At 42.1% G+C, this 25,951-nt stretch overlaps 1 protein-coding gene across 1 annotated transcript; it reads right to left on the bottom strand.

The window, feature by feature from the left end:
- Nucleotides 1-7,782: 7,782 nt before the first annotated feature.
- On the bottom strand, nucleotides 7,783-25,393 carry LOC133415450 (b(0,+)-type amino acid transporter 1-like). Its single transcript, XM_061701526.1, has 12 exons — nucleotides 25,259-25,393; nucleotides 21,710-21,857; nucleotides 14,823-15,065; nucleotides 14,031-14,156; nucleotides 13,847-13,946; nucleotides 11,936-11,980; nucleotides 10,419-10,542; nucleotides 9,892-9,995; nucleotides 9,705-9,801; nucleotides 9,475-9,624; nucleotides 9,221-9,395; nucleotides 7,783-7,844 (listed from the first exon to the last, which is right to left on the bottom strand). Exons 1-12 carry the CDS (start codon nucleotides 25,391-25,393, stop codon nucleotides 7,783-7,785), a joined length of 1,509 nt encoding a protein of 502 aa, XP_061557510.1.
- Nucleotides 25,394-25,951: the final 558 nt, after the last annotated feature.

Raw genomic sequence — 25,951 nt, 5'->3', positions numbered from 1 at the left:
ACAGTTTTCCTGTTGCACCACATTGATAGATCTGTGGTGCCAGCTGTAATTTTTTTCCCGATGGTCCACTTCAGTCACATTTGGCCGCGTCGCTTTGTGTGTGGCCAGCCTGAGAAGGAATGCCACTAATTGAGGAAGTAGGGTATTTTAATTTGGTCACATTCATTAAATCTGTAAGAATGGCACTCATTACAGAACAGTCTGTGTGACTTGTTTGGTTGAGAAAAAAACATCATGATCTATGAGGTGTTCTACTCCAATCTTATCGGTGGTGATAAAGCACAATACAAAGTCAGGGACAAGTGCCCTTCTTGCCCTACAAGCTTTTTTTCACCACAGGTCCATGTGCGTCCACCTGTCCCAATGCAAGCGGACTGTAACAGCAAAGATTAGGAAGATATTAACTTCCCAGATCTGCACCAAAATGTGATAGTTTCTTCTTTGGCTTGTGTGTCACCCTTCTACTGTTGGAATTAATAGTCTTCTTCTTCTTCTTCCTCTTCTTCAACTAAAAACTACAGTAACTAAAAATAAAGAGTAATTGTTCATCAAAATATAACTTCTCATCACATGCTTGTAGTATAATCTCACTGATTACCACAAAATACTATCTGAATACGGATGTTACATGATATAAGTGACTTTTTTTGTAAGCTTTTGTAACACAGTAGCCTACTGAAGGACCCAGTAAATTAGCTTCAGCCTGCTTGCAACAAACAAACAAGCACACACATTTTGTCAAACATAGTTAATTGTGAAACATTTGTGAGAGGGTAGTCATTTCAAACAAACTATTTTAAAAGGGTTTTTCAACGTTTCATCCAGTCATTGCCACCAATCCAATTCTTTAGATTTTTGTGTTGTGTTGGATGAATATTTTACAATCTATCTGCAGCATTTGCTTAATTCTGGCATTTTTTATGAAAGGTCGCTGAATTGATTGGAAGGTTCTAATCCAAATGATAACTGATTGAAAAGGATCCCAGTAATTTGATGATAACATTATGCGAATAAGTTCTAATCAGAGCTTTCCAATGTATTCCGTTAATGAGTCCATCTTTGAGTGTCTTTTGTCTCTGTGCATGTTCTAGTCCTCAATGGTTTCATCAGTATATTTAGCATATTTCCTCTCAGTCTAGATTGATTAGGATGCTTTCAGTCAATAACTGAATAGGAGAAATTTCAGTTGATTACATCACAGGGAACACAGCAGATTTTGTTTTATAAGGAATCATCGCAACCCTGCAGGTAATCTTCTACATACTTCACTGTATGTTGGGCGTCATGCATTATTGTGTTGAAATACATTTTTAATAATAATAATAAAAATAATAATGCATTACACTTATATAGTGCTTTTCATGATACTCAAAGACCCTTTCCAATTGCATACATTATTCATTCACTCCACACTCACACACTGGTGGTGGTAAGCTGCTTGTGTCACCTGGGGCAGTCTGACGGTAGCCTGGCTGCCATTCTGTGCCTACAGCCCCGCCGACCACCACCAAACATCCAACCACATTCATTTACGGGCAATGGGGGTTAAGCATCTTGCTCAGGGACACAACGACGACATGTGCTCGGGCGAGGATACAAACCGGTGAACCTCCGGTTGCACACTTACCCTCTGCGCTAAGGTCTTTCATTCAGAACATAAAGAGTATCATTATAAAGACCATTGTTGAACAGCCCAGTTTACAGCCTTCAGTTCAGTTCATTTTAAAACAGTAAAGGATCCCCTAGTATCTGACCCGGACCGATTCAGAACTGATCCTGTCTGAATTATCCATAGGTGTGAATGCGAGTATTAATGGTTTTCTGTTTATATGTCCCCTTTTATTGACTAGCGAGCAGTACAGGGTGTACCCTTCCTCTTGCCCAAAAGTTAGCTTGAATGTCAGCATGCCTCCAGCTCACACCCGCCCTAATGAGCCATTTCCTTGAACCTGTTATCAGGGGGAAAAAGGCCTCCCACTAATTTGTCTTATCTGTTATGTTGTGCTTCACAGGAGCCCTGTGCTATGCCGAGCCTGGCACCATGATCCTACAATCCGGAGGGGAGTATTCCTAGCTGATGGAGGTTTTTGGGCCACCGACCAGTGGTCTACCTTTACTCATGGACCACCTTGATGGTATCCAGGCCCTCGACCTTTTCCATTATCACGTTATCCTGAATGCAGCCCTCCTGTCATTGTCACCAAGTGTCTGGTGGCTGCAGCCATAGGTAAGATTAACCATATTACTTAAGTACATCATTTTCGATAGCACTTGTCCTCATTATAGGGTCGTGGATATGCTGGAGCCTATCCCAACTGACTTGGGGGCAAGAGGGGTATATTATACCCTGGACAAAAGCATTCATATGCACATTCACTCCTATGGATGTGGATTTAGTCTTGAAACTAACCTGCATGTTTGTGAAATGTGGAAGGAAGTCAGAGTACTTGGGGAAAACCCACGTAAGCACGGGAAGAACATATAAACTTCAAACAGGAAGGGCGCAGCCAAGATTCAAACCCCAAACCTCAAAACCGTGAGACAGATGCTAACCGTGCTGCTTTCCTACATGAGAGTAATAAGTGCTGGAGACACCTTTCTGGTTGGTTACACCTCTAACTGAAAATGTTGTTTGCAAAGGCCAAACAGAAAGCCAGTGTAAAGGCAAGAAGTATTGTATTGGTTTGTTTGAAATACATAAAAACTACATAGAAATGCATTTTTATGGACGACCACAATGTATCCGAGCCGGTATCCTCCCAATTAATATCCATCCATCCATCCATCCATTTTCTGAGCCGCTTCTCCTCACTAGGGTCGCGGGGGTGCTGGAGCCTATCCCAGCTATCAACGGGCAGGAGGCGGGGTACACCCTGAACTGGTTGCTAGCCAATCGCAGGGCACATAGGAACAAACAACCATTCGCACTCACAGTCATGCCTACGGGCGATTTAGAGTCTCCAATTCATGCATGTTTTTGGGGTGTGGGGGGAAACCGGAGTGCCCGGAGAAAACCCACACAGGCACGGGGAGAACATGCAAACTCCACACAGGCGGGGCTGGGGATTGAACCCGAGTCCTCAGAACTGTGAGGCTGACGCTCTAACCAGTCGGCCACCGTGCCGCCTCCCAATTAATAATCAATAAATAATTTTACAGTACAATTTAATAACATCTTCAATCAATAATTTTACAGTACCATTTAATAACATCTTCATGGTACACAGGCGGCGGCACGGATGGTACACAGGCTTGTAATAAGGAGGACTGTATTTCTGTCATTGCCATGAAATCCCAGGAGTTCCTATTGTCATGGTCTTCAACGGTGCCATATTTTACCAAACTAACTTTTTCTAGTATTTGGGATGAAATATTGGCTCTATGGTGCCTCAGTAAACATGTGAAATATGATTTAAAATCGTCCACGCATTCCTGAGTTCCAGACGTTTTTCTGCCGAGAGGCCTGAAATCAGGTCATTCGAATTTCCCGATCTTGTCTAGGTCACTAGTGAACAGCTCTGCCTTCCCTTTTCGCTCCCAAGCCAGGGCTGTCAACATAAGAAATACGTGGGCTTTCACAATTGCGTCTTCTACACGGAGGCAACCAATCAGAGGAAAATATGGACAAAACCGATACAAAACTGGGTCAAACAGAAGTAGCTGTCAGAGGGGCCTTTTCTGGACACTCGTATGAGAAAATCAAGGTGTCTTTTGAAATGAAATAGACACTTTTATACTAAGTCCATGTTAGAGAGTCACTCTATGGAGGTCTAAATAGCCAAAATACGGGACCTTTAATGATGGTGGACCAGCCAGGACCTTCAGCGTCGCTGTTCGGACTTGTGTGCAGTGTTTGTTGCCCACTAAAAACACCTGACAATGTTTATTGCAAGACACAATGTTATAACACAGGCAATGTTTTGAAAATTTCAATAAAAAATGTTTTAATTAAATATCAGTATCAATAAATACACACTGAGCATTGTCGATTTGTATTTGAAACTGTGGATGAAGGCTTTAAGGAAAATTGACAATTTTTTCATATATTTTAATAACTAACAGCACAATATTGTAGAGTAACTCAAACTCATTTAGGGAATCAACTGTTTGAAACTGTTAATTAGTAGCCATACGATGTATTTATGGAGTTAATAATGCCGAAGTGTACATAGCATTCTATAGGGTTTCGCTTAAGTCTGGCCACATGAGCAATATGGATTCATTGCACCAAGTTCATGTGAATTCTGCAAAGCAAAGTAAAGAAAAGCAAATATATTTATACAGCGCATTTCATACACAAGGTAACTCAATGTGCTTTACATGATTAAAAGCACTTAAAAACAAAGAAAAAAAACTGCTTATAAACATTTAAAACAAAGAGAAACAAATAAAAATACAATTAAAACAGCGTACAGTGCAAGAAATATCATTTAAAAGTGGAAATGCTCTAAAAAGCATGGGAAAAAAAGAAGAGTTTTTAACCTGGACTTAAAAACATGCACAATTGGGGCTGACATCCTTTCTGTTGGCAACTTATTCCAGTTGTGTGCAGCATAATAGCTAAATGCTGCTTCACCATGTTTGCTTTGGACTCTGTATTCCTCTATTTGACCTGAGTCTGTCGATCTCAGAGCCCTACTGGGTTTATATTACATTAGATTTTCATTCATGTATTCAGGACCTAAACCGTTTAGTGGTTTATAGACCAGTAGCAGACCTTTAAAATCTATTCTAAAGCTGACTGGAAGCCAGTGTAAAGGCTTTAGAATTGGAGTATTATGCTCTGACCTCTTTGTTCTGGTCAGAACCCGAGATGCAGCATTCTGAATGAGCTGCAGCTGTTTAATGCTCTTTTTAGGGAGTCCACTCAGAAGATCATTACAATAGTCAAGTCTACTTGAGATAAACGCATGGATTAACTTCTCCTGGTCTGTTTGACACATGCAAGCCTTCTCTCTGGATATGTTCTTCAGATGGTAGAAGGCAGTTTTAGGAATTGATTTGATATGACTGTTGAAAGTCAGGTCGGAATCTTTCAGAACACCAAGGTTTCAGACTTGGTCTTTGGTTCGTAAAGAGAGTGACTCCAGGTATTTACTAAAAGCAATCGTCTTTTCTTTATTGCCAAAAACAATTATCTCAGTTTTGTTTTGGTTTATTTGAAGACAATTTTGGCTCATCCAGTTATTTATCTGTTTTAGACAGTGACACAGCACCTCAATTGAACTGTAGTCATCCGGAGACACTGTTAGATATTACTGTGTGTCATCTGCATAGCTATGACAGTCAAAATTAAAGTTCTGAAGAATTTGACCCAAGGGTCGCATATACAGGCTAAACAGGAGTGGTCCAAGAACTGACCCTTGAGGGACCCCACAGGTAATTGCCATTCGATGAGATTGAACACTTCCAATGGTTACAAAATAATTCCTTTCCTCCAGGTAGGACCTGAACCATTTAAGGACTGTTCCATTTAGTCCTACCCACGTTTCCAACATGTTCAGCAGTATATTATGATCTACCGTATCAAAAGCCGCACTGAGGTCCAACAAGACACCTTTCCCGAGTCAGTATTAAACCTTATATCATTTAGCACTTTGATAAGAGCAGAATCTGTACTGTGATGAGTTCGGAAACCTGATTGAAATTTGTCAAAAAGTCCATTTAAGTTAAAGAAATTGCTGAGTTGATTAAAAATAACTTAACTATCAACAATCTTGGCTATGAAAGGGAGATTTGAGATGGGTCTATAGCTTGCTAACCTGGAAGCGTCCAGCGTTCTATTTTTTAGCATAGGCTTAATGGCAGCTACTTTAACAGCTTTAGGAAACTCGCCTGACTGATGTGAGCAATTTATTATTTGCCGCGAATCAGCTAGCACAGACTTCTCAATAGCTTTGAAAAAGTCAGATGGTATTGAGTCAAGACAGCTCGTTCATGGTTTCAGTTGCTGAACCGTTTTCTCTAGTTTTTTTTTTTTTTGTTCTTGAGTGTCGGTTGGACTCTTAATATGTTGAAAGAGGTCAAACGTGTCTAGTATAGCAGAGAGTTCTTTAGATTTTTTTTCCCCATGATATTGTCAACATGAATGTTATAGCCTCCCTTTATGACAAAATAGTTGTAGTCAGTACAAATAACTGACAGCAGTTCTGAAAAGTCCTCCATAAAATTTCTATTGTATCTAGGAGGCCTATAAATTATTAAAACAATAACCTTTGGGTCACCTTTAACTAAGAAAAGAGAGCTATTCAAAAGAGCTAATATCAGCCAGTGTAATTTCTTCAGACTGAAATAATAACTTAAAAATAATAGCAACACCACCGCCTTTTTTCCGTACGTGACACTTGTTCATAAAATTTAAATTTGCTGGTGTTGCCTCATTTAAAATGGTATTTCAGCTACTTTCTGTTAACCACGCTTCATTTAGTCACAAAAAGTCCAGAGCATAGGTTGTTATGATGTCAGTAATCAACATTGATTTATTACCCAGTGACCTGATATTGAAAAGAGATAGTCTCGCAGAGATAACTGGAGACAATGTTTTGATAGATTCACATTTTATCCTCACTAAGTTTGTAGTTCGACTTTTTTTTGTGCCATATTTCTTTGACCAACTTTCTGTCACACAGGGATCAAAAATGCCAGATCTCCGTGGGGTTCTGACTTATTCTGGAAAAGACCCCGCAGACATCGGTCAGATTCGCAGAGCACATTAACCTTTGTATCACAAATGCTGGAAACATACTGATTATTTCTTAATATTCCAATTGAATAAAATTTTGCTTAAAATTTCTTGTACAAACTTTTGTATTATATATAAATGATCTGTGTCAGTGTCAAACTTGCGACTTACGTGCAAAACATCTTTTATCCGGCCAAATTTTGTTATTTAAGCATAAACTACACATTGAAGAGAATAGGCTTGAAGGACTCCTCATGCCTGCATAAAGAAATGCTCCACTGACATCTAGTGGTATTTCTTTTTTCTAGTGCAATCGCAAAGGTTAAACAAAATAGGAAAACGAATTCTTGCTCATGAATAGTTTATTTAAAATCAATGAAGCAAACGACAGCAGTTTATCATACGAATGTCAAAATTTTACATAAATGAAATAAAAAATGAAATAAAAAAAATAAGCCTTTTTTTTTTCCTGGTGGCACGGTGGATGACTGGTTAGAGCATCTGCCTTACAGTTCTGAGGACTGGGGTTCAATTCCCGGCCCCACCTGTGTGGACTGCTGGAGCCCATCCTAGCTATCTTCGGGCAGGAGGCGATGTACACCCTGGACTGGTTGCCAGCCAATCGCAGGGCACACATAAACAAACAACCATTCACACTCACATTCACTCCTACAGGCAATTTAGAGTTGTCAATCAACCTACCATGCATGTTTTTGGGATGTGGGAGGAAACCAGAGTGAAGGGAAAAACCCACGCAGGCACGGGGAGAACATGCAAACTCCACACAGGCAGGGCCGGGGATTGAACCCCTGGTCTTCAGAACTGTGAGGCATAGGCTCTAACCAGTCGTGCCGCCCTCAGATAGTGCAAGTGTAGATAATTTTGTCACCCTGAATATAGAAGCAGTGAAGCAAAACCGGAATTCTCATTCATGTACATTTAGACCCATATGTAAATGTCATACTGTTTGCAGCTATTTAACAAAGGTGACCCCATAGTTCTGGCTTAGATCCCATCAGGTATTCCAAGTGTTCCAAAAATTAGTTTGGCACCATCCCTGCTCCAGGAGCCAAATGGAAGTTGACCCAGTTGTCGCCTCGTCACTCACATTTCTCAGGAGGAACCACTTCCATCAGGAGCTGCAGATATGTGGTGATGGGCCCTGTGAGGGGGTAAAGGTCAAAGCAGCACACAAGGAGTCATTTGCTTGTGTTACACTAAACACATAGAACACATAGTGGTTCCGCTGCTACGTTTTCCAGCATCTCATAATAAGGCAGAAGCATGTGACTTCTCCCAGCCAATTAAAAAAGAAAGGTGATCATGGTAATTAATAAGTTACACTGAAATTAAATGGGAAAAGGTGTCATGATCAATTATAATGATATATATTATTATGGCGGCACGGTGAACGACTGGTTAGAGCGTCTGCCTCACAGTTCTGAGGCCCCGGGTTCAATCCCCGGCCCCGCCTGTGTGGAGTTTGCATGTTCTCCCCGTGCCTGCGTGGGTTTTCTCCTGGCACTCCGGTTTCCTCCCACATCCCAAAAACATGCATTAATTGGAGACTCTAAATTGCCCGTAGGCATGACTGTGAATGCGAATGGTTGTTTGTTTGTATGTGCCCTGCAATTGGCTGGCAACCAGTTCAGGGTGTACCCCGCCTCCTGCCCGTTGATAGCTGGGATAGGCTCCAGCACGCCCGCGACCCTAGTGAGGAGAAGCGACTCAGAAAATGGATGGATGGATGGATATATTATTATAAATCTAATATGGGCAGCACAGTTCTAGTGGTTAGCACATCTGCCTAGCATGTCTGATGTTTGAATCTCAGCTCAGGCTGTGTGCTGTGTGGAGCTGAATGTGCTCCCTGTGCTTGTGCAGGGTTTTCTCTGGGTAGTACGGCCACATCTCGCAAACATACACATCAGATTCATTAAAGACTGTAAATTGCCCATAGATGGGAATATGAGACTAAATGATTCTTTTCTTTATGTGTCCTGTTATTGACTGGCGCCCACTCCAGGGTGTAACGCCCCTCTCGCCTTAAGTCAGCACGCATAGGATCCAACTCACCTGCTGAAATCCTGATAAGCGACAGAAAATGAATGAATGAATGATTTGTCGTGGTGTAGAACCCTGTAGAACGTCGTAAATTGAAAATGTTGTCCAATGTTTAGGGTTCATTACATGAGAATGTTGAAACTCTATGTTCTGGTTTTAATGGTGGTTACACCTCCAACTGTAAATGTAGTTATTCACTGCAAACTGTGTGCAATGTATTGTTTTATCAATCAATACTTTTGGTGGCGAGTTTATACATAATGTACAGTACACCGAGATACATTTTTGCCAGTACTTTATACCACATTACTGCCATGTGACAAGGAGTACATCTAATCAAACAAAGCATTCATACATTTACCATGCAATTACTAAAGCAGTGGCAGCATCATTCTCTCTGTTTTACAATTTTCAGCAGTCTTTTTTTATTTATTTATTTTTATTTTTTTACGACAAGAGTGTAAATGTACTTACTCATGAGTCTGCATGCCCACTCGACTTTCAGGTGGACAAATGGGTAGTACAGGAGGAGCCCGCTGAGAATGAAGATAGCACAGTAGAGGAATTCTATGGCTGGATTGTCAATGATGGGGGCCAGGACCAGGAAGCAAGAGATGAGCACCATTAGGACGGCGATTATGATGGGAACCTTTGGATTAACACAAACACTTAAATTAAACTATTGTTTTAGTTAAGAAAAAAAATAAATCATGGTTGGTGGTCTGCACCTTGACTGGTCTTTTCAGCTCCTTCCTAGTGAAACGCATGACAATAAGAGACAATATCGTCAGGCCATTGAATAACCACTGAGCAAAGCTGAAGTAATTTATGAGGGTGTTGATGTCTGCTGGAATTATGTATAAAATAGCCAGAAAACCCTGCAAGAGAAACCACATTTATCACCTTTATAGCATTGATAAAGTACTAAAATAACAACATGAAACTTTATGTCACTCACGTTGAACATGAGAGCTGGGGATGGGGTTAGGCGCTTCAGACTAATAAAAGATAAAATTTCGACCATGTGACCTTCTCGGCCACATACATAGGCCAGCCTGAGGATCAAAACATTTAATTTAAACATTTAACCCCTTCCTAATAGGTCACCAGTGCCAAATTGTCTTTAGCTTTCGCATGTTCTTTACCTGCCTGAAGTGAAGCAGGTTCCATTGGCAGCACCAAAAGTGGAAAAGACGACAAAAAGCGGAACAATCCAAGACATAGGGTAAAGAACTCTGTCTCCAAACGTCTAAAGAAGGCACACCAAAAGAAAGTTTAGGAGCATGGTTAATTTTAGCTGTAATTAAATACTAAATACTAATAATATTGCCCAAAGTTAGCTGGAATAAGCTCTAGCTCACACGCAACGCTAATGAGGACATGCACTATAAAAAGTGTATGGATGGATAATACTGGTGTGTGAAAAATGAACCCAAAATACTTTTCATTGTGCCATCATACGAGGGCACACGTACAAAATATTTACATATCTGAAAATCCCTTATCAAGACCTTTCATATGATGTATGACTCGATGTCATTTTGTAAATTACCGCTAAACCGATGAATGATAAAACATTTTTTTTTAATGAAAACAGGCAACCAAGCAGGCATGAAGAACTATCCTGTATGCAGGATTTTTTTTTCAGCCCATTTCTGATTATTCCACTTACCAAAGCTACAGCTGGGGACATCAGTAGTTCATTGGTGGTCATGACAGTGAAATAAGCAAGATTGACCATCACATAGCACAGGGTCACAAAGGGGATCCCAGTAAGGATTGCTAATGGCATGTTCCTGCAACAAAATGAAAGATGAAGACAGAAATCAAAGAGACATTTAAAAAAAAAAAAAAGGGAGGGGGGGGGGCAGAGAAATTTCCAGTTGCTGTCCGTCTCTGCTCATACAAAAGCCACTGGAAAGCATCTGCTGCTAAAACGCATTCACCAGCCAGAACATTAGGTACACCCACAGACTAAAGCCAAACAAAATGAAAAATTGAAAGTACATTTTTTTTATTAATTAATTAATCTACTGAACAGGAAAAAGAGTACAGTTTTTTTTTTTTTTTTTTTTTAAGTTTAAAATGGTTTTACTTGAACCAGGATCCCTCACGGTACCTTGGCCAAAGGTAGACAGACCCGGCCGGGTTTGTTTCGCGCCTGTCAATGTCATGTCTCTGTTTTCAGTTGTTGTTGTTTTTTTTCTGTTGCAGTGTTGGTGAGCAAGGTGGGCGGTGCACCTGTGGCCGCTCGGTCTGTAATCAGTTGCTTTATACAGTAGGTGAGTGCTAGTGTGAGACAAATTCATTTTGTTTACCTCCATGTAGTCAGTAGTGTTTGATTCTCTGTTAACTTGCATTTTCTTACTTAGCTGTTTTTGGTCCGATGTGCTTTCTATATTTAACTTGCATTTGTAGCTGTAGCAATAAACTGTGTGTACTGACAATGGTTTACTGACGTATTCCTGAGCCCGAGTGGCCGGTTTTGAATGCAGTGCCGCCTGAGGGATCGAAGGTCACTGGCATTCAGTGTTGGTTTTCAGCCTTGTCCTTGCCATTACATGCAGATATTTCTACAGATTCTCTGAATCTTTTGATGATGATATGAACCGTAGATGATGAAATCCCAAAATTCCTTGTAATTTTATGTTGAGAAATGATGTTCTTAAACTGTTGGACTATTTGCTCAGGCAGTTGTCCACAAAGTGGTGAACCTCGCTTGCCTCAACCTTGCTTGTGAACAACTGAGCCCTTCGGGGGTGCGACCCCCTAAGGTATAAAATGTATACCAAATCATGACAAACCCACTATTTTCCTATTAACCTGTTCACCTGTGGAATGTTCAAACAGGATTTTTTTGAGCATTCCTAAACTTTCCCAGTCTTTTGTTTCCCCTGTCCCTGCTTTGGAACGTGCTGCTGGCATAAAATTCAAAATGAGAGAATATTAGAAACAAATCAATAACGTTCCTTAGCTTTAACATTAAATATCTTCTTTTTGTAGTGTATTCAATTGAATATAGGTTGAGAAAGATTTTTGAATCATTTTATTCTGTATTTATTCATGTTTTACACATAGATCCCAACTTCATTGGAATTGGGGTTTGTTTAAAATAACCTACCGGTATCTCAATATATAACATAGAGTACATTGTGACTTTGGGATTGAGGTGCAGAATTTGTTACCTACCTGAAAGGGTTTTTCAGCTCCTCTGTGATGAAATTCACTTGATTCCTGAGAAATTAATGAAATGTAAACAAGTAATATCAGTACACCTTCAAATTATGTAAGCTGTCATATTATAAGCAGAGGTGGGTAGGAGCACGTTACATTTACTCAAGTAACATTTTGGATAAAAGTTTTTTTGTTAAGAGGAAACGGTACTTTTACTCCGTTACAATCATCTACATGCCGCTAGCTACTTTCATTTATCAATAATTGCGTGCACAATCTATTTTTAGATTTTCGTTTTCAACTTCCGCATCGGGCGTTATTGCTCCAATCCACCGTGATTACCACAATGACATTTGACACAAATTCACCAATCAAACGACAGAAGAACATCACGTGTCTTCTATTGTGTGTGTGTCTCTCTCTCTCTCTCTCCCTCTCTCTCTCGCTCTCTCTCTCTCTCTCTCTCACACACACACACACATTGTGGTTTGGCATTGTCTTGCTGAAATAAGCAGGGACGTCCATGAAAAAGACGTTGCTTGGATGACAGCATGTTTCTCCAAAACCTGTATGTACCTTTCAGCATTAATGGTGCCTTCTCAGATATGTAAGTTATCCATGCCATTGGCACTAACACAGCCCCATACCATCACAGATGCTGGCTTTTGAACTTTGCGTCCATAACAGTCCGGATGGTTCTTTTCTTCTTTGGCCCAGAGGACACGACGTCCACAATTTCCAAAAACTATTTAAAATGTGGACTCGTCGGACCACAGAACACTTTTCCACTTTGCATCAGTCCATCTTAGATGAGCTCGGGCCCAGAGAAGCCGGCGGCGTTTCTGGGTGTTGTTGATAAATGGCTTTTGCTTTGCATAGTAGAGTTTTAAGTTGCACTTACGGATGTAGCGCCGAACTGTATTTATTGACATTGGTTTTCTGAAGTGTTCCTGAGGCCATGTGGTGATATCCTTTACACATTGATGTCGGTTTTTGATGCAGTGCCGCCTGATGGATCGAAGGTCACGGGCATTCAATGTTGGTTTTCGGCCTTGCCACTTACATGCAGTGATTTCTCCTGATTACCTTTTGCTGATATTATGGACCGTAGATGATGAAATCCCTAAATTCCTTGCAATTGTACATTGAGGAACATTGTCCTTAAACTGTGCGACTATTTTCTCACGCATTTGTTAACAAAGAGGTGAGCCTCGCCTCATCTTTGCTTGTGAATGACTGAGCAACTGAGGGAAATTCCTTTTACACCCAATCATGGCACCCACCTGTTCCCAATTAGCCTGTTCACCTGTGGGATGCTCCAAACAAGTGTTTGATGAGCATTCCTCAACTTTCTCAGTCTTTTTTGCCACCAGTCCCAGCTTTTTTGGAACGTGTTGCAGCCATAAAATTCTAAGTTAATGATTATTTGCTAAAAACAATCAAGTTTATCAGTTTGAACATTAAATATCTCTTTGTAGTGTATTCAATTAAATATACGTTGAACATGATTTGCAAATCATTGTATGCTGTTTTTATTTATGTTTAACACAACGTCCCAACTTCATTGGAATTGGGGTTGTACCTTAATTAGCTATTTTACAAATATTTTATTTTATAAAGATTTTATTTGTTATGTTTTAGACTACGTGATATTGTTCAGCAATATATGAATTTGCACATTCATATTTTATTTCGTTATTTTTCATTTTATTTGCCAGTTATGCTCAGATTTAAAAAATAAATCAGAAGTTACTCAATAGTTACTCAGTACTTGAGGAGTTTTTTTCTCTGAGTACTTTCTTAGTCTTACTCAAGAAATTATTGGGAGTCGTATTATTCAAAAGACATTTTTGGCTACTCTACCCATCTCTGATTATAAGACATGAGATTGCTCATTGCAACACTGATGAAATACTGAATGTTTACCATCCATCATAGGCCCAGAGTCCACTATAAAAGGCAAGTCCAATTCCTCCAACAGATATTGACTTGCCATCAAATGCATTTGACAAGTTCTCAGTTTTTCCTGGACACAAAGATATAAATTTCAAAATTACATCAATTGGCACCATTATACTCTATAACAAAGACAACGTCTAACAAGTCTCACCTTCCACCAAGAAAACAATGCCTGCTCCCACTATGACGACGATGAGGAAAAGTTTGGCCGCAGTGAAGATGTTTTGTACGTAATTCGCTAGTTTGACACTGAAACAGTTGATGGTCACAATGAAAACTGAAGAAGAAGAAACAAAATCTTGGTATCAAGCAGCCAATTTCATAAATTTAATATATTGAATTGTTGGTAATAATAACAATATTAATTATTATTATTATTTTCCTTAATGTCTTCATCTCCAGTTGTGAAGTATGGCAAACACATCAGCAAGGCTAAATACAAAGTGATCAAAATATAGTTTGTTAGATATTTGATATTGGTAATTAATTGATAAAACAGCTCAAGATCTTGACTAAAGGTGCTAACAGCAACACAACTTGCCTGTGTCAAAACAATAACATTGACATAAACATTGCCAGATCCTTTTAGTGGGCCACAAACAATGCACACAAGTCAGAACGGATGCTAACATGAGCGGTGTCCTGGCTATTCCAACATTATCAAATACTGTACCACCAAAAAAGGTGGTACAGTATTTACCTGTGCAAACTAAAAAAGTTTAACCAATATGAAAACCTAAGAAGTCACCAGGTGTGACTGTGGAGTGAATGAATAATGTATGCTCTTTTAAAGCATCTTTGAGTGTCTTGAAAAGTGCTGGAAAAGTGCAATGCATTAAGTGTCTCCAATATTTATGATTGTTGTAATTAAAACATTCAAGAAACTACCCTAAACACCATTGTTTTTTAACCTGTAGTAGTCATGTACCGTAGTATACGCTACCTATGGCTGCAGCCGCCAGACACTTGGTGACAATGACAGGAGGGCTGCATTCAGGATAGAAAGGAGTTGAGGCATACTCGGCAAAGCTTAGTGTGATTATGGCCATGCCTGAGGGCTTGGATACCATCACGGAGGTCCACGAGTAAAGGTAAGCCACCGGGGAGCCGAAAGCCTCCATCAGATAGGAATGCTCCCCTCCGGAACTTGGGATCATGGTGCCCAGCTCGGTGTAGCACAGCGCTCCTGGGTAGCGCAACAACACAGATAAAACAAATTAGTGGGAATTACTTTTCTGATAGCAGGTTCAAGGAAATGACTCATTAGGATTGCAAGTGAGCTGGAGCCTATCCCAGATGACTTTGGGGAAGAGGCACCCTGAACTGGTCGCCAGCCAATCGCAGGCCACATATAGACAAACCTGGACAAACACTCACATTAACAGAGGTAACGATTTTAATCTTCAATTGGATTGCAACACGCATGTTTTTGGGATGTGGGAAGAAACCGGACTGCCCGCAGAAAACCCTTGCAGGTAAGCGGAAGTGCTGCATGCATAGAGTCCCTAATTAGTTTTGTATTTCTTTAGCCGGGCAGCAGGGCAAGGTCCTAACTATTGTTTGTAGAGATTAAACCTGCACAATCAATATAGTGAACCAAATCAAAAAATTTTATTATTTGTTTGTGTTTACTTTGGGCTAGCTAAAGTTTTTCCTGCTTTGAATAGTCAATAAAAATGTTATTCCCTTTGTACCCCTTTAGGTAACAGACTTTAACCCTAGTAGTAGTCTGTTGTGTCACACTTAAAATTGTCAAAATAAAAGTTAACTTTCTTTGACTTTACATCAGTGTTAAAGTCCACACAAATAATAAAGAATTATTAATAATACTCCAGCTTTCCCACATGCCTTATTAAACTGCAATTTACTGTTTCTTCGCCTCTGCTAATCAACATTTTACTGTAATGACAAAATTGTATCAAATATAATATGCATATGAGGAAAAACAAATACAAAACATACTGATCTTAGGCCTCAGGATATACAGAACCTTTATATTGATGTCTAATTTGTGTGACTTTAGGGGTGTATTTTTCCAATCATTTACTCTAGAACTTGCCTCATTAGGGTCACAGCCCACGGGTGAGCTGGAACCTTTACCAGCTGACTTTAGGCGAGAGTCAGGGTTCACACTGGACTGGTCGACAGTGAATCACAGTTTAGAGGTATATTTTTTTCCTGTTGGTGGAATTTGAATGTTATGACTTAGAAGCATTCAACTTTAAAGGTTTCACTTTTCAATAACAAGCAAGATGCCATTCATCTTTGTAATGTCACATACTAAATTATCCTGATTGCCATGTAGTGTTGTCGCATATTAAATTTTTTTGTGTATATGAGTTCCAGCTCATCTACTCTTTTTAAAATACAGAGTGGTCCCTCTTGAGTGGATGACCTCGGAGACCAGGGTAGTTATCTCACTAGGAATCCCTTTGATTTGATGTTTTCCGCAGCATCTATGTTGTAGCCTTGAAGCCAACTGTACTCTGCAGTTGATAAGCTTCCCCTATAATCAGTAAGGTCACAGTGGCCAACTTTGCTGATGGATAATAGTTGAGTGAATTCCTACGCACTTTATGAATACATTGGCCATTTGTACCCACTTGACAATTTGAATGGATTAGAGACAAGTTGATTTATGTACTGTAAAGTGGTACCTTTACTTACAAGTTAAATTCGCTGCATGATTGAGCTTGAGCCATTTACTTGTATCTTAAATTGCAAGTGAAATGTGGGATGCTGGGCGGATATTGTGAGGTCCACTGCCAACTTGTAGTGGTGGTGTATCTGAAGCTCACTCAGACCTTGGCTTGCAATAAAAAACAAAACAACATTTTTAAAATCAACCTAGGGACGACTACAGATGAAGGGATGCATTCACACGGAGAAAGACCTTTAAATGTATGCATTTTTAAAATGAAATAAGAGTTTAAACCAAAATAAAAGTAAATCTGTCAAGAATGGAGAGGAGCTGGACCCAAGAGAGGGCGGAGGCAGCTTGAATGTGATGAACAGTTTATTGAGACAAGGTAATGGAGGTGGTCCTGGATGTGTTGGCAGGCAGTGGCGTGGACAGGTGGCAGGCAGTGGAGAGGAAAGGCGGCTGGCTTGGTGGCAGGAATGACGTGGCTCAGGAACACATGAAACACTGAGAATGAGGAGACACAAGAGTTAAAAAGGGAATGAGGTATAGAGTGGCTTAGAGTGGAGGGGGGTGAGAGAGCGAGGATGCAAAGCGCCCTCCAGGCTCCTATAATGGAACTGCAAGGCAGTATATGACAGTACCCCCCTCTCAACGGACGCCTCCCAGCGTCCTGCCAGGCTTCCCCGGGTGAGCCGCTCAGAAGTCATCCAAAAGGGTGTGATCGAGAATGAGCTTCTGGGAAATCCAAGACCACTCCTCCGGCCCATACCCTTCCCAATCGACCAGGTACTGGAACCCCCTCCCCCTCAACCTCACATCGAGGATGCGCTACACGGTGAAGGCCGGATAGTCGTCACTAATCCGGGGGGGTGGAAGAGGTTCAGCCAGAGGGCTCAGGGCGCAGGTAGCGACAGGCTTCAGCAAAGAGAGTGGAATGTGGGATGAATTTTCAGGGACTGTGGAAGCTTTAATTGGACGGAAGTGGGATTGCTGAGTTTGGTAATGGGGGAGGGACCAATGAAACGCGGAGTGATCTTCCGGGACGCTGTCTGAAGTGGGAGGTCGTGGGAAAAGAGCCAGACGGATTGACCCACCTTGTATTGGGGCATTAAGGAGCGATGACGGTCCGCGAGCAGCTTGTTGCGGGTCGCAGACCGGGTCAACGGCGCCCAGACGTTCTTCCACATCACCTGGACTCTCCGGAGGTGATCCTGTACGGATGGAACCGCCACCACCTGCTCCTGTATTTTGAGCAGTGGTGGTTGGAAACCGTGGCAAGCCATGAACAAGGACATACTGGTAGTGGAGCTGGTGAGAGATTTGTGGTCATACTCAATCCACGGGAAGAATGAGCTCCAGGATGAGGGCTTGCGTGCTGCAACAAAATGGAGGGCTGATTCCAGGGATTTATTTACCCGCTCCGTCTGGCCGTTGGTCTGTGGATGATACCCTGAGTACAAGCTGGCTGCTGCGCCTACTGCTTGATAGAATTCTTTCAGGACCTCTGTCAGAGACGATGTCGATGGGGATACCGTGGAGTCTGAAGACATGCTGGACAAGGAGATTAGCAGTTTCGAAGGCAGATGGTAGTTTGGGGAGCGGAACGTATGTTCCATATTTGGAAAAGTGATCAACAATAGTGAGAATGATAGAGTTACCTTCAGAGTGGGGTAGACCGGTAACGAAGTCCAGAGCGATATGGGAACAAGGGCGGCTTGGGATAGGCAATGGACACAGCAGCCCAGCTGGGGACAGGTGTGAAGGCTTCCCTCGGGCACAGACGGAGCAGGCTTGGACGAACTCACTGGTGTCTTTAACAAGGCTGGGCCACCAGAAGTACTCCCGGATTAAGTGAATGGTGCAGGTGATGCCAGGATGACAGGTGAGTTTGGATTTGTGGGCCCACTGAAGGACGTCAGCGCGTGCAGAATCGGGTATGAACAGGCGGTTTGAAGGCCCGGTCTTGGGATCCAGGTGAGTCTTTTGGTCCTCCTTAACCACTTGTTTGATCTGCCAAGTGGCAGCTCCAACGAAGCACAAGCAAGGAAGGATGGGTTTGTCAGGGCTGGAGGGGGGTGAGTAAATTCGAGACAGGGCATCTGATTTGCCGTTTGTGGAGCCAGGACGGAAGGAGAGACTGGAATTAAACCTGCTCAAGAAGAGAGCCCAGTGAGCTTGTCGCGGGCTAAGGCATTTGGCGGAACGGAGGTAAGAGAGATTCTTGTGGTCTGTCCAAATGATGAATGGTCGTACAGTCCCCTCCAGCCAGTGTCTCCACTCTTCCAAGGCCCATACAATGGGCAGCAGCTCTCGGTTGCCGACGTCGTAGTTCCTCTCGGCAGGGGACAAACGACGGGGAAAAAAAGGAACAGGGGTTAAGTTTCTGGGTCGTGGGGTCCTGCTGCGAGAGGACAGCCCCTGCCCCCGTGTCCGAGGCGTCAACCTTGACCACGAACTGGAGGGAGGGGTCGGGGTGGCGAAGAATGGGCGTACTGGTAAACAGGGTCTTGTGTTGACTGAATGCTTGGGATGCTGCCGGTGTCCACTGAAAGGGGTAGCTGGTGGATGTGAGGCGAGTGAGGGGAATTGCGACCTTGCTGTAATAACGGATGAATCAACGATAGAAATTGGCGAATCCAAGGAAATATTGCAGTTCTTTGCGGGTGGGAGTGGGCCAGTTAACGACGGCTTGGATCTTGGCAGGGTCCGGTTGTAGTTGTCCTTTAGAGATAAAGTAGCCCAGGAAGTGTACGGAGGAGAGGTGGAATTCACATTTTTGGGGTTTAATATACAGGTGGTTTTCGAGGAGGCGCTGGAGGACTTGGTCTACATGATGACAATGTTCTTCAAGGAAGCAGGAGAAAATGAGAATGTCATCCAAATAGACAAAACCAAACCCATTCAGCATATCACGGAGGACGTCGTTAATGAAGGTCTGGAAGACAGCGGGGGCGTTACTCAATCCAAACGGCATGATCTGGTATTCGAAGTGTCCAAGAGGGGTGTTGAAAGCGGTTTTCCATTCGTCCCCCTCTCGGATACGGATGAGGTGTTAGGCGTTTCGTAGATCCAATTTGGCGACTATCTGGGCATCACAGAGGGGTTCAAACGAGGGGTCGATGAGGGGAAGCGGAGATTTATTTTTGACGGTGATGTCATTGAGACCACGGTAGTCGATGCATGGGCCGAGAGTGGTGTCTTTCTTTTCAACAAAAAAAGTCCCTACTGGAGAAGAAGAAGGTCATATGAGTCCGGAAGCCAGAAAGTCATGGATATGGTCCTCCATTGCCTTTTTCTCAGGTCGGGAAAGGTTGTAGAGACAGCTGGAGGGAAGAGGGGCCGGAATCAGTAAGGGCAGTAATGGGGGTGTTCTGAGCAGAAACTATAATGCAAGCGGTAACGGACATGCGGGGGGGAGCGCTAGAGGGAATGGAGGTTTGGGTCACCACCACGCTCTCGGGTCACGGAGAGCCTGGTCTTTTGGTCAGAGGAGGAGGCACAAGGAAATAAAGTGACCGGATTGACCGCAATAGATACACAGCCGCTGGATGACTCGACGCTGACACTCCTGTGGGTCTAGACGCGTTTTACCAATTTCCATGGGCTCTGTCGTTGCTACGGGTAGTGACGGAGGTCCAGGAGACGGTGCGGGAGGCGGATGAGAAGCCGACTGCGTGGTGCTCTGAGTGGGAGGATTCTTACATATGCGGACCCTCTTCTCTCATGCTCACTCTCACAGTCTGTTATCTAGACGGATGGAAGGGGCGATGAGATCCTCGAGAGAGGAAGGCTCGTCCCGGACCGCTATCCTTCCTTCAGTTGTTTGGATAGCCCATTAAGAAAGAAATTCCCCTAAGTGCCACATTGTTCCACCCACATTCACCTGCCAATATCCGGAACTCAATGGAATATTCAGCTACTGATTTAGCGCCCTGCGTGAGCATGAGGCAATGGGTGGCTTCTTTGCCCTGAACTGGGTGATCAAATACTTTGCGGAGTTCGGCGGGAAAATAATCGAATGAATTAAGTACCGGGGAGTAGTTTTTCCATAAGGACATGGACCACTTTGCTGCGGAGCAGGATAGTGACATATGCTACCTTGGATCGTTCGGTGGGATAACTGTAGGGTTGAAGGTTGAAAACGAGTGAGCAATTAAGAAAAAACTGGATACATGCACCTAGGTCCCCGGAGTAGGGCTTGGGCGGCGGGACATGAGGTTCTTTGTATGGGAGGCGGAGTTTGCTCGGAAGCTGCGGGCTCGGAAGGAGCAGTTACAGTAGGAAGTTCAGATTGCATCTTCAAGGAAAGGAGGGAAACTTGTTGTGTGAGGGAGTGTAGGGATTCCATGAGTTCCGTTCTTGTTTTCCTATGTGGGTGCCTTGTAGGGTGAGTGCTTTCATGATTGCTGGGTCCATGATGGCCAAAGTATTCTGTCAAGAATGGAGAGGAGCTGGACCCAAGGACAGGCGGAGGCAGATAGAACGTGATGAACAGTTTATTGAGAAAAGGTAATGGAGGTGATCCTGGATGTGTTGGCAGGCGGTGGCGTTGACAGGTGGCAGGCAGTGGAGAGGACAGGCTGCTGGCTTGGTGGCAGGAATGACTTGGCTCAGGAACACAGGGGAACACTGAGAACGAGGAGACAATAGTTAAAAAGGGAATGAGGTATAGAGTGGCTTACTTGAGTCAGATGGGCCGTGGTACCACTAGAAGAGGCTGTAATACTTTGGCGGGGATTTCCGGGAACAGGCAGGCCTATATACCGGTGGTGATGAGGCTGGTTGGAGACAAGTGCTGAAAACAGAAACGGGAGGGGGGAGAGAGAGAGGACACAAAGCGCCCTCCAGGCTCCTATAATGGAACTGCAGGGCAGTATATGACAAAAGCAGAGAAACGGCAAGAACCGTCCGTGCCAGACAGGAACATAGGCATGGATGCATACAAAATTGTGGAGTGATCGTTTATCATTTAACACCATCTCCATATTATCTAAGATCATCTTTAACACTGGACTTTTAACACTGGACACAGACCAATATTCAACCATATTGTGTTCCACTTTAAAGCTTCCAATGATAAAACATAATGGAACATACCACTAATAATGACATTTTTTAAGATATGTTGTCAGTATTACGTCATGCGTCTTCGATGCAGTCAGTATTAGATCGTTTTGGTCTCTCACCCAGCATGGCTAACACTCCACAGGCGGTCCAGATAAGGAGGCAGGGTCCCACAGCTCCAGAATTGAGCAAGACCCCTTTTGGGGAGATGAAGATGCCTGAGCCGATCATGGTGCCCACGATCAGACAGATGGCACTCAGCAGGCCCACCTGAGCTCTCACACACACACACACACACACACACACACGCACACACACACACACACACACACACACACATTTAAAGTACAGACACCATCCCAATCACTGTTCCACAGTACATTAGTGCTCGGTGAGAGATCGTTATGTGTGCTAGGGAATTGATCAAATTTAAGTTAATTGGATGGATGGCTGGATGGTCATAGAATTATTAGTTATTCAATACAAATCATGTATCTTTGTTCAGTCTAGAAAAAACAAATGCATGGATTTGAGTTTCGGCGTCTGGGGTTATTACTGAGTGACTCATGGAGAAGTTACGTAAGTAAAAGAAGGCTGTTTTGGAAATGTCTTGAATGTAAGCAGTAAAGGAGAGACAGGAGTGAAGCCCTTTGAGACTCTTTTGTAATTAAGGGCAATACAAATAAACTTAGCTTGACTTGAGGAGTCGAGGCGGATGCCCAGGTTTTTAACTGTAGCACTTGAGTTATTGTACAGTTATTGAGGGTGAGGTTGAGGTTAGCATAACAAGGGACCTTTAATATAATTAATTAATGGTTATTTTAATGTTTTATTGAATGACTTTGTTTGCCTTCTTGTATTTTTATGTAGCTGTAAAGCATTTTAAATGATCTTGTGTACAAATTGTGCTCTACGAATAACCTTGCAATGTTTTACCACTGCTGTAGATGCGATGGCACTTGACCAAACTGGAAGCACATCTGCACTGTCTGTGTTTAAAGTAAATTGAGCTATTTGTGAGTTGCTTATGTTCTCATCAACTTAGAACAATATACAGCAAGATATAACAAAATCACCATACAGGTAGTTCATTGTTTAATGGACAAATTTATAACTAATGCACGATACACGCGTACCAATAATCATGCAGAATTTTTGCGAAGGTTCGATTAGCATATGTTTCTGATGTGAATATCCTGTAGTGTGGAGTACAATCGTAAATAAGGGCCAACAATCGGAAATGTTTTACGATTGCCAATTCTAATGTGTGTGATGATTGTGATGTGAAACCCCAATTCCAATGAAGTTGGGACGTTGTGTTAGACAAAAATAGAAAAGAAATTATTTGCAAATCATGTTCAACCTATATTTAATTGAATACACTACAAAGACAAGATATTTAATTTTCGAACTGATAAACTTTATTGTAAATTAAGGGTTGCAAAAAATCATTAACTTGGAATTTTAATTTTAATTTTAGCTTCCCTGAATTGCTCAGTCATTCACAAGCAAAGATGGGGCGAGGTTCACCTCTTTGTAAACAAGTGTGTGAGTAAATAGTTGCACAGTTTAAGGACAATGTTCCTCAACGTATAATTGCAAGGAATTTAGGGATTTCATCATCTACGGTCCATAATATCATCAAAAGGTTCAGAGAATCTGGAGAAGTCACTGCATGTATGGGGCAAGGCCATAAACCAACATTGAATGCCTGTGACCTTCGATCCCTCAGGCGGCACTGCATCAATTCCACCTACAAAGCTTCAACAATTAGTGTCCTCAGTTCCCAAACGTTTATTGAATGTTGTTAAAAGAAAAGGTGATGTAACACAGTGGTAAACACGACCCTATCCCAGCTTTTTTGGAACGTGTTGCAGCCATAAAATTCTAAGTTAATGATTATTTGCTAAAAACAATAAAGTTTATCAGTTTGAACATTAAATATCTTCTCTTTGTAGTGTATTCAATTAAATATAGGTCGAACATGATTTGCAAATCATTGTATTCTGTTTTCATTTATGTTTAACACCACGTCCCAACTTGATTGGAATTGGGGTTGTAAAATTGAATGATAGTCAATAGGAAAGCGCTCTCACAACAATACAAATGACAAGGAGAAAAGTTGGCAGCTGTAATGAAGTTACCAGATAAACTAACAGTTAGCCTAGCTTCTTCTATTTCTTCATCTATTACTACTTAGTGTTGTTTCGTTCACGAACGTTTCATTGAGAAAAAAAGAATATTTTTAGTGAACGAACGAAACTGAATCAGATTATGAAATGATTCGTTCTTTTAGCTTGGCCGCCGTGAGCCGAGCGAGTCGGCTGGGAGCGGAAACGGAACTACTGACACATACTAGAGCGGCTCCAACTACCGGAGACAAATTTTTGGACATACTTGGCAAATAAAAATGATTCTGATTCTGATTCCGTCACTCACTTCTGAATCTTCAGCGATTGACCAATGAGCAGCCAGCGTGCAGGCGAGGGCGGGACTTCATTAAACTTACTGCCATGTGATTTGTGGTTCGCCAGCGTTGTCACTTACTTCGGCAAATGACCAATGAGCAGCCAGCGTCAGGCAGCACCGTGCAGGTGGGGGAGGGACTTAAGTGAACTGAATGTACCGGAAAACTGAAGAACTGGAGTGATTCATCCAGTAAACTGGTGTACTGAATAACTGAAGAGTGATTCATTCAGTGAACTGGTGTACTGGTGTACTAGTGTACTGAAAAATTGAAGAGTGATTCGTTAAGGGAAGGTACTTAAGTGAACTGGTTTTTATTTCATAATAATACTAATATATTAAACTTACATTGCACTTCTCAAGGCACTGAAAGACGCTTCACACTAATCAGATGACAATAACAGTAAAGTGGGTGAGCAGGAAGCCCGGGTGGCGGGTGCTGGTGTCAGTGATGCTGTCCACCGTGGTGGAATGCAGAAAAGTCACGCCGGCCGGCAAGAGCCTAGCTGGACGTAAGGGGACGCGGAAGGATGTTTGGTAACTGAGTTTGCTGCACGCATGTTTACAAGTCACAACCGAAGCCGGGTGTTCGAGAGAGAGAATCTCCCCGCCTTTCCGAGTTTACAGTACGTGACAACCACAACGCATAGTCCTTCGATGAACGTGCTGCGTGAAGGTGAAACTCTGATTTAAATGATTTTGTGGGAAAGAACTGAACGATTAGGTGAATGAATCTTTTTAAAGAACTGATTCAGTAAACTCAAAAGAACTGCAGTGCCCATCACTACTACGACTCTTTATTCTTTTTTATGTTTTCCAGCAGTCTGGACAACCTGCTGCTTCTTACAGGTCTGTCTTAGTATTACGCCATTACACCAAACAAAATAAGAGCATGAAGCACACAATTGCCCAAAATTTTCTTTGTCACATATGGGATCGCTCACAGTTTTGGAATCTGTTAGGATGTTAAAAAATCATTAACCGCTTTAGTAGTCACGTTTCCCTAAACCTGATTAAACTGGCTTAAACATGCTTAAGGGGGTTCATTGGACTCAAACTTTAGCAATGCAGGAGTGACTGTGACGTTTATTTGGTGGAGCCTTGTATTTAGGCCTAGACAACTCATCTCTAATTATTTGCTTTGTGAATAAATTCTCGAAAATTAAACACAGTCATACAAAAAAAATACAAAATTATACGCTCACCTCCTTTTGAAGCACAGTGGCCTTTCCCAGACGTTTGTCCATCATTGTAGGGTCCCCGTTAAGGCCAGCAGAGCCATTCTGGCACTCCATCCTCTTTTCTTTGAATGCTTCTTCCACTTTGTTCTCTTGGTGCATGACAAAGACACAACATGTTCAACTCCGTCACAAAAAAGTAATAGATTAACTTCAGGACACATAAAAATCATCCATCCATCCATTTTCCGTACTAAAATTATTATGCGTATTGTAAAGTCAGTACAGTAAAGTTTACAAGCAAAAGCAGTGTCCTCATACGACCTTCAGTCAGTTAAAGAAAGTATTTATTTAGTTCCCTGGTTTCATTCAGTACTGCTCAGTTCATTGTCATTGTCAGGTCTCATTGTCTCTGTCTGTGCCACGTTTTAGTTTCCAGTCATGTTTTGTTTCCAGTTTTAGGTTTATTCAAGTGTTTCTTTGTTACTTTGATTATCTGTTGTGGGACTTTGTTCAGTTTGCTTTATCCATGTTCCTTGTTTGCCCCTTTTTTGGAAATTAAATATAATTTCTTCGAGACTCCTACACTCCTGCCTTGCCTCCCTGCTTCCCTGCGCTTGGGTCCTCCACATGTTTGCCTTGCCGTCCTCTCCTTCAAAAACCAATCATGACAGAATGAACCGACCAGAACAGGACCCAGCGGGAAGAATACCCTGTACG

The sequence above is a fragment of the Phycodurus eques genome, chromosome 2 (assembly GCF_024500275.1).
Source record: "Phycodurus eques isolate BA_2022a chromosome 2, UOR_Pequ_1.1, whole genome shotgun sequence".
Classification (NCBI taxonomy): Eukaryota; Metazoa; Chordata; class Actinopteri; order Syngnathiformes; family Syngnathidae; genus Phycodurus; species Phycodurus eques.
The sequence above is the reverse complement of the archived record's forward strand: the minus strand, read 5'-3'. Positions and strand labels throughout refer to the sequence as shown.